This window comes from Salvelinus namaycush, chromosome 40 (genome assembly GCF_016432855.1).
Source record: "Salvelinus namaycush isolate Seneca chromosome 40, SaNama_1.0, whole genome shotgun sequence".
NCBI classification, from domain to species: domain Eukaryota; kingdom Metazoa; phylum Chordata; class Actinopteri; order Salmoniformes; family Salmonidae; genus Salvelinus; species Salvelinus namaycush.
Genome location: NC_052346.1, coordinates 18004986 through 18016880, shown reverse-complemented (window position 1 = coordinate 18016880; position 11895 = coordinate 18004986). Strand labels below are relative to the sequence as shown.

The 11895-nt window shown below is 42.8% G+C and overlaps 1 protein-coding gene across 1 annotated transcript; it reads left to right on the top strand.

Annotated features, from left to right (window-relative positions):
- The first annotated feature begins 1748 nt into the window (after positions 1-1748).
- On the top strand, positions 1749-11839 carry nfkbiz (nuclear factor of kappa light polypeptide gene enhancer in B-cells inhibitor, zeta). The gene is made up of 12 exons (XM_038979566.1): positions 1749-2028; positions 3476-3585; positions 3701-3725; positions 3827-3924; positions 4873-5216; positions 5759-5864; positions 6074-6220; positions 8604-8667; positions 8858-9030; positions 9204-9314; positions 9877-10044; positions 10608-11839. The coding sequence occupies exons 1-12, from the start codon at positions 1824-1826 to the stop codon at positions 10659-10661; spliced, it is 1605 nt and encodes a 534-aa protein (XP_038835494.1). The 5' UTR covers positions 1749-1823; the 3' UTR covers positions 10662-11839.
- The last annotated feature ends 56 nt before the right edge of the window (positions 11840-11895 follow it).

The following is an 11895-nucleotide window of genomic DNA, read 5'->3' as shown; positions in this document are numbered from 1 at the left end:
ACTCCACACTGCCCTTTCCCACTTGGACAAAAGGAACACCTATGTGAGAATGCTGTTTATTGACTACAGCTCAGCGTTCAACACCATAGTTCCCTCCAAGCTCATCACTAAGCTAAGGACCCTGCAACTGAACACCTGCCTCTGCAACTGGATGCTGGTCTTCCTGACGGGTCGCCCCCAGGATGTGAGGGTAGGCAACAATACATCCACCACACTGACTCTCAACACGAGGGTCTGGGGTGCGTGCTCAGTCGCCTCCTGTACTCCCTGTTCACCCATGACTGTGTGGCCGCACACGACTCCAACGCCATTATTAAGATTGCCGACGACGTGACAGTAGTAGGCCTAATCACCGATGACGGTGAGACAGCCTATAGGGAGGAGGTCAGAGACCGGGCAGTGTGGTGCCAGGACAACAACCTCTCCCTCAACATGAGCAAGACAAAGGAGCTGATCGTGGACTACATGAAATGAAGGGCCGAACACGTCCCCATTCACATCGACAGGGCTGTAGTGGAGCGGGTCGAGAGCTTCAAGTTCCTTGGTGTCCACATCACTAAGGACCTATCATGGTCCAAACACACCAACACAGTTGTGAAGAGGGCACGACAATGCCTCTTCCCCCTCAGGAGGCCGAAAAGATTTGGCATGGGCCCTTGACTGGCTGCATCCCCGCTTGTTATAGCAACTGCTCGGCATCTGACTGCAAGGCGCTACAGAGGGAAGTGCATACGGCCCAGTCCCTCACTGGGGCCAAACTCCCTGCCATCCAGGACCTCTATACCAGGCGGTGTCAGAGGAAGGCCCTAAAAATAGTCAAAAACTCCAACCACCTAAGGTATAGACTGTTCTCTCTACTACCACACGGCAAGCGGTAGCAGAGCGCCAAGTCTGTGACCAAAAGGCTCCTGAACAGCTTCTACCCCCAAGCCATACGACTGCTGAACAGTTAATCAAATGGCCACCTGGACTATCTACACTGACCCCTTTATTATTTATTCACCTTCATTGTTTTGCACTGACTCCCTTGCACTGGCTCTACTACGCACACTCACTAGACTCTACCCACATGCTCACATACTAGACTGACACTCCAACTCACACACACACACACACACACTCACACATAGACACACGTTCACACTTCACATATGCTGCTGCTACTGTTTATTATATACCCTGATTGCCAAGTCACTTTTACCCTTACCCACAGGTACATACTGTATTACCTCAATTACCTCAACTACCTCATACCCCGGCACATTGACTCCATACTGGTACTCCTTGTATACAGCCTCAATATTGTTTTTATTGTTTTACTATTTCCCTTTTTATTTTGCAAAAATGTGTCTTAGTTTTTAACTCTGCGCTGTTGGGAATGGACTCATAAGTAAGTATTTCACTGTAAAGTCTACACCTGTTGTATTCGGTGCATGTGACCAATACAATTGTATTTAAGTTGAACTGACCATTTTTTTCAATGGTTTTCTTTGGTCTAGCCTACATCCTTGTGAGCGTTGGCTACACTGGTGTCAGAGGTGGGATGGTGACTTTGATCCCACTTCTGTGAAAATGGACAATAAAGATTGTATTCTATTCTATTTATGAGGCTCTGTTCAGTTTTGCTCTGTTCCGGTATAGGCTACTTTTGTAGAACGTCCTCGGGCAGATCTGGAACGCGCCCAATGCGTAATTCAAGTAGGCTACAAGCGCGCTCGCTTTTGTGCGCTCCTGAAGGTACAGTAGTCACATGATCCAAACGGGAACAAACTCCATTAGAACTCTTGATAGTGCATACATAGTGATCTAGCTCCGAGCGCAACATGATAATCGACAGAATTATCGAGAACGGCCTGAATCTTGTGCATCCAGGGACTGTTGTGACGAGCCCCGTGTATTTGGGGTCTTTTTACCAGGATACCTCACCTGCAACGGAGATCAACAACTCTCTCTGTGCGCCAAACGAGTTGGATGGCTGGGGAAATTTTAGGAGCCCGACTCCGCCAACTGCAGACAGTGCCACAAACGGTAAAATAAAACCCTTACTTTTAGAAATCAATATACATATTTGTAATTGTTGTTAACTTTTCCTCTAAGCAGACTATTGTGTTAATAATGATAGGCGGGCTACGATATATTATCCGATAATAATTATTGAAGTTAATGGTTACTTCCTTATTAGCCTACTTCTGGAACACCGAAAAGAACATTGCGTTAGTGACACGGAGGATTACTGATCATGGGCAGTGGTGGAAAAATTACCAAATTGTCATACTTGAGTAAAAGTAAAGATACCTTCATAGAAAATAACTCAAGAAAAGTCAGTCACCCAGTAAAATCCTATTTGAGTAAAAGTTTTAAAGTATTTGGTTTTAAATATACTTAAGTATCAAAAGGAAATGTAATTGGTAAAATATAGTTAAGTATCAAAAGTAAAAGTAAAAGTAATTAGAAATTCCTTACATTAAGCAAACCAGATGGCACCATTTTTTTGTTTTTTAAATTTACGGATAGCCAGGGGCACGGTCCCACATAGACATAATTTACAAACGAAGCATGTAGTTAGTGAGTCTGCCAGATCAGAGGCGGTAGGGATAACTAGGAATGTTCTCTTGAGAAGTGTGTGAATTAGACCGTTTTCCTGTCCTGCTAATCATTCCAAATGTAACGAGTACTTTTTGCTGTCAGGGAAAATGTATGGAGTAAAAAGTACATAATTTTCTTTAGGAATGTAGTAAAGTAAAAGTTGTCAAAAAATATAAAAAGTAAAGTACAGATACCCCAAAAACTACTTAAGTAGTAGTTTTAAGTATTTTTTACTTAAGCACTTTACACCACTGATCATGGTTAGACCCTAAGTCATATTTAGACCTATAATAGCTCTGTACAATGGAAGAGCAAGGTAGATCAATTGTGCTATTTGAATGGCAGAGGCAAGTAAACAGTTACTGTCATTTGGTGAATGTTGTAGATAACAGTGGGGAATAGGGGAAGTGTAAGGTCGCGTTCCAGGTCGTCTTGCCCATTTTAGAATGTTTCTTTATACACTGCAGTATGAAGGTGTGTTTCTGAGTTGTTTAGAATACCTGAGATTCTGATGTTGTTCTGAGACAGTTCTCCAGACATAATGAGATCTAATCCTCTGTGCAGATCAAGCAACTTCAACGACTATATGGACATGCCTCTTTTTGTAGCTTCCACGCCCTATTGAATACAATGGAGTATTTGAGCTCCTGTGCTTGAACTTGGCAGGCAGAGTTCTCAGGAACTGTATTCATGTATCCTACTACTATAGATATATCATACATCAAGGGCTTTTTGCAAATTAACATTTTATGGATTGCGGAGTGTACTTTTATCAACCAATTCAACACAACCACTTTTGCCTCAATAGCAAACTAATCTAAAGTAGTGTTTATTTCAAACTTGTCTTGGGATCAAAGATTCTCATCGGTCCTATTTATACCTGTTGCAGAGTGTTCCATGAGTGAGGTGCAGTCTTTTGGCCGTTTCCAAGGTGTGCGGGTGAAGAATACAGTGAAAGAACTCATCATGCAGAAGCGCCTTAGCAACCAAAATGTACAGGTAAATTAAATGATGTTATTGTTCTGCTAGTTTGTGTAAATATTATGGTTAGCTTGCATATATTTAGCTTACATCTGTCCATATTTTCATGATCTCTGTTTTTCTTCATGTCCAGCAACACTCTGAGGGAGAATACACAGGTAATATTAACGTTTTATCGACACACATTATCCAGAAATACTGTAGATACAGTACATTATAATATCATGTGCAAATGTTTTTTTTGTTGGTTATCATGTAGAGTTGACCTCCCTTCTTCAAGGGCATAAGAGGACTGTGGACTTCAGCTTGATAACCGATTCACCTGCTAAAAGACTTGCTACTGCAAAGGCAATCCTGGTAATTGTATGCTTTTGTTTATAACGTTATTTAATTGAGTCCCCTTTAACTTTTCCCACGATTCTTTGTGTTCAGGCTAGGGTTGGTTTCATAGACCCAGGTTAAATAAATCCAGGGATATTCCTCTGGTTTAGCTAATGAAGAACTAGTGAAAACCACAAACTCTCATGCAGGTCACGTTGTTATAGCTACAAACTATATTGTGTGATATGACAGACCACTTCAATCCGTAGCCCAATTCCATTTCTCCTTTTCTGTGTAGTCTGATGTCACTTCACTTGCTCAGTTCCCCTCCGGGTAAACCCCAGTGAGACTCAGAGTTACCGCCTCCACCCTGAGGGCTATTCCAGAACTCAAAATTAGGAATACAGTTTGGCAATGTTATCATGCATATAGATTATTAGGTTTTGCATGTGTGTCTCATATAAACTCTGCTGTTTTGGAGTGAACTGAGGGAGTGGAAGGAACCCAACTACAAATATCTTTCTTCCTTATTGTTTACCTTTCATTGCAGGAAATGTAGTTAAAGCAGCAATCCCAATCAGCAGTTGAAACAATAACAAAGCGTTCTCGTTCTAAACCTCTGAGGGATTGCACAGGAGAAATGTAACCACTCTCAAATTTATAGACTGAGCTATGGATGTAAGGACTGACCATCCATGATATCAAAATGATAGTTTAACCATGCTGTATCACATCCAGACGTAATCGGGAGTCCCCTAGGGCTCCGCACAATTGGCCCAGTGTCGTTCGAGTTTGGCCGGGGTAGGCCGTCATTGTAAATAAGAATTTGTTCTTATCTGACTTGCCTAGTTAAATAAAGGTTAAATATAAAACATTTAAAAAAAATAATCAATGGGTACATACAGTTCATTTATAAGTCCAAAAACGGATGTATCGACTGCAGATGACCCCTTTTTAAGTATTTATCATCCACTTCTCTTTCAGACTCTGAGCCCTCCAGAGGGAAGCACACTGGACATTGACTTCATGGAACTTGGATATGAGTCCATGAAATCAGAGACCTCCCCACAAGAGACCCTCCCTGACCCCTTCAGCCTCATCGACTATCAGTCCCTCTACCCTCAAACCCACATGCCACATGCAATGGGAAACTCCTATGTCCCCCAGCCTTTCATAGCCCCGCTAACCCCAAAGGGTGTTTGGCCATTGGCTCAGTTTGCTGAAGGGGAGCCGATGTCCTTCTTTCAATGGCAGATACAACAGGAAGAGAAGAAGTTGGCAGGCCTCACCCCCGAGATGCTCACAAGCCAGGATAATGATGGAGACACGTCAGTTTGTGTAGTATTCATCAACCTGTTGTATACATTTGCCTTTTGTAGATCTAAGCCACTATGCATACTCAACTCAGTTATTTTTCTAACCCAGTGGCCTCCAACTCTAGTCCTGGGGAGGTACGGGTGTGCAGGGTTTTGTTCCAGCCTAGCACAGTATTTGAACACAAACCTGCCACACCCTGTAGCTCTCCAGGAACAAGGATGTTAGTGACCACTGTTCTAATCCATCATGTGACCTATGCTTGCCAGACATTTATACTCTTAGAAAAAAGCTGCTATCTAGAACCTAAAAGGGTTCTTCAGTTGTCCCAATAGGATAACCCTTTGATGAACCCCTTTTGGTTCCATATAGAACACTTTTGGTTCCAAGTAGAACCCTTTCCACAGAGGGTTCTACATGGAACCCAAAAGGGTTCTACCTGTAACCAAAAAGGGTTCTATATGGAACCAAAGTAAGTTCTCCTATGGGGAGAGCCGAAGAACCCCTTTGGAACCCTTTTATCTTAGTGTAGATTGTTTTATCTCTGTGTTGCCAGATTCTTGCACATAACTGTGGCACAGGGCAGAAGGGCTCTAGCTTATGTGCTGGCCAGCAAGATGGCCACTGTCGGCATGCTGGATATGAAGGAGCACAATGGCCAGGTAAGGATTTACATCCTCACGCCCAATTCTAAATGGACCCCTAGCCCCAGAGACTTCTGTCACACACACACCCTAGTGCCTAGGAGCTAGTGGCTATGGGTTGATTTGGAATTGGTCACAAGGGCGCAGTTATGATTACAACTGGGATATCATCTGAAAAGGAGGATTTTCAACATTTGATCTTTTTTTGTCTTTTGTTTTGTACCCAGAGTGCCCTTCAGTTGAGCGTTGCAGCCAATCAACATCTGATAGTGCAGGACCTGTTGGCCCAGGGGGCTCAGATCAACACCACTGACTGCTGGGGCCGCTCCCCTCTGCATGTGTGTGCAGAGAAGGGCCACGCTCTCACTCTCCAGGTCTTTGACTTTCCCACTGTGGCACATACTAAGAGTGTGATGTGATATGAATAGGGGCTGTGGATTTCAACTGACCACGTCATGTTCTGGCCTTATAACTTGTATTTCACAACTTCTGTTTGAGGCATCACTGCAGTCAGTCAACCTTAGCAGTTAGATAACCCAGTGCTCCTCAGTGGCGCAGCGGTCTAAGGCACTGCATCTCAGTGCTAGAGGTGTCACTACAGACCCTGGTTTGATCCCAGGCTGTATCACAACCAGCCGTGATCGGGAGTCCCATAGGGCGGCGTACAATTGGCCCAGCGTCGTCCGGGTTAGGGGAGGGTTTCCGGGGTAGGGGCGGGTTTTCCGGGGTAGGGGAGGGTTTTCCGGGGTAGGGGCGGGTTTGGCCGGGGTAGGGGCGGGTTTGGCCGGGTTAGGGGAGGGTTTGGCCGGGGTAGGGGAGGGTTTGGCCGGGTTAGGGGAGGGTTTGGCCGGGTTAGGGGAGGGTTTTCCGGGTTAGGGGAGGGTTTTTCGGGGCAGGCCTCATTATGAAATAAGAATTTGTTCTTTAACTGACTATCCTAGTTAAATGAAGGTTAAATAAAGTAAATACAAATAAAAGATAGTTAAGTCAGGGAAGTGTCATGCACATAGACCAGTGTAGGCAATACAGTGACTAAGGTCTGGTTTCAGTGATGGACTCTTTTGGTATAGAGGAACTGCCTACGTCACTACTTTATCAGCTTGAATAAAATACTAAATAGTAGCTAGCAATATGGAGATCACAGAGGTTATTTTTAATGAGTGCATTTCACAAGTGGCTTGTTTGCATCATCTACCTGAACTAAAACAACTGCAAAGGTTGTGCCTGCAAACTTTGGTTTTGAATCACGTTGTTCTGACATGTCTGCCTCTGGATTTGTGAGGCAAATCCCCAGATGTATTTTTTCCCTTATCAATGTAGGCAGTGACTTAGTTCTTCTTTGCCAATAGAGTCCATCGTTGAAACCACATCCTAATCACTGTGTTGCCTAGGGTCGGGTTTTCACAACAAAAGTGAACATACCTCATCATACAGAGACTATGGTATGAAAGGTCTGAAAACATGATGATTGTTGAACACAATCTCTGTTTCTCTTATTATTATTATTATTATTATTATAATACATAAGGGTTTGGCAACTTTAATCAACATCTTGGCACTAGAGGAAGGAAATAGTGGTTGGAAGAGAAGTCAGGGAAAACACTGAGCCGTAGGGATGGGAGTTCTCTCTTTTAATAACACTGGTTGCCAATCACAGCAAACAAAGTTAACGTTTTTACCAGGAGCCTTGTGTTTGTTAATGTATGAATAGTCCTCCATTCAACACTATGGGATAAGAGAGTTGTTTCCTCACTCTGAAGAAATACGCCACTAAAAAAGCTAGGTTTATGATCACCCTGAACAACGATCCATTTATGACTTCACCAGATGACTTGAACATAGTCTGATACACTATATCATCTGGACTGTGCAACCTTCGTTTTCAGGGTATTTTATCCCCGCTAGTTACAAGAAGTAAAACCACAGGTTGGTTGTCAATGGTCGATTGTTTTAGGCTTCCAGTATATGGTAATAAGGTAGAATGATTTCCCCCCCTGCACGCTCATGCCCAAATGCAAAAAAAGTGTATGGAACTCAGGTGCTGTATGCACAATCAGAAGAGATCTGTCAGCAACTTTCTGATGCCATTTTGATAAGAATCTATGCAAATTTGGCTCATGACTCAATGAATGGATTTATAGGTCTCACTGAAACTTTACCATCTTGATTATCTGTGATAAACTGTGACCTTTTCAGTTTATCTTTCAATTGGAATTTTGTCTCACTGTGTTTGATGTTCCTCCTGACTTGGAATGTTTTTTTGTGTCCCATAGCGATAGTTGTTCTGTATCGGGTTAGATCGCAGGCAGTGACTTCCTCATCGGCTCATAACAGATATAACAGCCAGCCAATCACAGAGCATTTCCTCAAAACAACACTGGGACAAAATCCCCCTTTCTTCGAAAAACTGGTTTAACAACAGATGTGCTTCTGATAAGAGGCAAATGCACTCCCAGCCTATCAAACATTAACCGTCAACAGAACATGGCACGCTAAACCTCCCAATCATTAACGCCTATTCATCTGTTACTCAACAATGAATGGCTGGCATCTACTATCTCTTTTAGATCTCTAGAACTAAACATTGACACTGTCGTCGTTAGCGATGACATGTTTTACCATGACTAGCTAATTCCACAGTTGTACCTTAACACAAGTATATGTGTGTGTGTGTTAAATTTAAATCAAAAGTTCTTCCTGTTCTGCCCTTTATCCCCCTGTTTAACATTTTCCTTCACACGCTCTCTCTTCCCGTAGACCATCCAAAGAGCTCTGAAGGGTAAAGGGCAGGAGCTTAATGTGGAAGAAGTCAACTATGATGGTGAGTCAGAGTTGCTCAGAACTATGACCTGTCAGGATTGCTCATAATCCTCTATACAATAAAACAGGTGAGGCAACCTGTGTCTCAACCCAAGGCTGAGTCACAAACTACGACAGTCAACATTATTTAATCGTCATAACGGCAAAATAAATACTACCTCCCCAATGCTTCAACCTGCTTTTCTCTCCAGGCCTAACTCCTCTTCAGACAGCGGTCCGGTCTCACAATGCGGTTGTCCAGGAGTTGGGCCGTATGGCGGCAACCCCCCAGTCCCCTGGGGTGGTGGAGTTGATTCAGAGAAGGAAGCTACTGGGGCAGTGTGTCAACACACTGCTGCTCATGGGAGCCTCCTGTGCAACTAAGGTGAGTTTGAGTAGCCTGGTCCCAAATCTGTCTGATGCGTTGTCAACTCCATCATAAACAGATCTGGAACCAGGCTAGAGGTTGAGAATCTTTCATTTATAATTTTTGCGTATCATTCTTTGGCAGCATAGCCCATTCCATACAGTTTGACCGTACCTGTCTTTTTCCAACAGGATCATAAAAGTGGCCGCACCTCCCTGCACATGGCTTCTCAGGAGGCCAATGTGGAGCTTTTACGCATCTTCCTCGACCAGCCAGACTCTCTGTCTATCGTCAATGTCAAGGTGAGATACTACTACATTACCTAATGTCAAGGTGAGATACTACTACAGTACATAATGTCAAGGTGAGATACTGCTACAGTACATAATGTCACGGTGAGATACTGCTACATTACCTAATGTCAAGGTGAGATACTGCTACAGTACATAATGTCAAGGTGAGATACTGCTACAGTACATAATGTCAAGGTGAGATACTGCTACAGTACATAATGTCACGGTGAGATACTGCTACAGTACATAATGTCAAGGTGAGATACTGCTACAGTACATAATGTCAAGGTGAGATACTGCTACAGTACGTAATGTCAAGGTGAGATACTGCTACAGTACATAATGTCACGGTGAGATACTGCTACAGTACATAATGTCAAGGTGAGATACTGCTACAGTACATAATGTCAAGGTGAGGTATCGCCTCTCTCTGGAAAACACACGTACATGATAACCTATCAGCGTGCTGGCTCAAATTCTGAGCTGACAAACAGTGTTCCCATTGTTCATTGTTTTTTGGTCATCAGGAGGTAAGTTAACTAAACCCTCTAACATGAGTTCTGTCTACCAGTCATTCAGTGGAAACACAGCACTGCACTTTGCCAGTTCTGTGCATGGTCGCGTGACTCAGGTAGATGCTGTGAAGCTGCTGATGAGGAGAGGGGCTGACCCCAGCTCCAAGAACCTGGAGAATGAGCAGCCTGCCCAGCTGGTGGCTGAAGGGCCCGTCGGAGACCAGGTGAATAATGCCCCAAAATGGTTCTTCAGGTGTCCCCCTTCTGTAGAAATGGCTCTACACGGAACCAAAAAGGTTCTACCTGGAACCAAAAAGGGTTCTCCTATGGGGATAGCCGAATAACCTTTTTAGGTTCTAGATAGTACCTTTTTTTTTTCTAAGAGTGTAAGCACGTCCATGATCGTGCAGGGTACAAAAAGTACAGCATGGTTCTACGTTGATGCCATTGCCTGGAAAAAAATCTCTAAGATACCAGCACACAGTTGAACCCTCCCTCTGTGGGAGCATTTAATGGTGTTCTTGTATCTATCTTTCAGGTGAATATTCCCATGTTGTTGTTTTACTATCATGTAATCATTCTTTAACCAGGCAAGTCGACTGAGAACCTTTTATCAATTACTATTAAGGCCTGGTTAAGACGCAAACACAGAGACGCAGTAAAAACAGAACATGAAGAATACACAAAAGTTCAAGTGTTAGACTGGCAGACATTCAAAACACACACACACACACTTCAACAAGATGGGACGGTATTGCAATAATGTGCCTCTGGTTGTTTCTCTTAGGTGCGGCGTATCCTGAAGGGGAAAGGCTACCAGGCCCGGTCTGCTGCCCAGTAGGATGTGATCTCCTGTCCAGAAACACTGTCAGTCAGACAGTCTACGTAGAAATGATTTGCCATCGTATGTATGGCAGATGTCAGTTGTTTCAATGAAACAGTGAATGTTGTTCACTACAGTGTAGTGTATTTTGAGGTAACCATGTGATCTTCTACCTTAAAGGGGCAATCTGCAGTTTTTGGACTTGTAAATTATTAATATGTACTTGGAGAATATAACTTAACTCATTCATCATGAGCTTAGTTCAAATGTCGTACCCCATCAGATCCCAAAATATATAAGCTTGTTTTACTCCAATGTTTGTAAACAAAGTACATGGAAACAAAACACTATAAACAGCTTCAAAATATGGTTCAAACTATAATGTTGATATCATGGATGGTTACTCCTTAGCCGTGTCTATGAATTTGAGTGTTAACATTTCTCTAGCCCCATCCCTCAGCTTTTTACTGAAACGGGCAGGGAATACGCTTTGTTTTTGTTTCAACTGCTGATTGCTGCTTTAAGGAATGACGCCTGAAGGGGTTTTTACCACTAAACCACTTTGGGTTGACTCATCTGTAATGCCGGTGTGAAACACCTTGAGCTGGAATGTGCATTGTAGCTAGGGCTCGACCACATATTAACAGTGTAATGTAGCTAGGGCTTCGACCACATAGTAACAGTGTAATGCAGCTAGGGCTTTGACCACATAGTAACAGTGTAATGCAGCTAGGGCTTGACACCATAGTAACAGTGTAATGTATCTAGGGCTTCGACCACATAGTAACAGTGTAATGTATCTAGGGCTTGACCACATACCAGTAACCTGAAGAGACGGGAGCTCAGTTTTTTTGAATTTCTTGGAGGTTCTGGTACGGTGGCACCATTGGGGTCTTGCCTTATTAATTTTAAATGTGTATTTTCATTTACTTTATAAATAAATGAAAATAAATCATGAGTTGGCTAGTGTCACAAATAATGGGTCATTGAGTATGCTAAATAACTATGGTGATGTCATTGAGTTCCTGCATATTTTGCTTTAGTACCCATCTCAATTATATACTGTACCATGGAGATCAAATGTTAGTACAATATTCAGATTTGTAATTTGTTTATAATTGATCTCTTTTGGAATGTAAATATAGGATTTATGTATTATCACCAAATTTGTTAACAATAAATACAATTGATTTGAACTACGCTGCCTGAAACATTACTTTATAAGGGTATATTATAACCACCAGCAGTCATA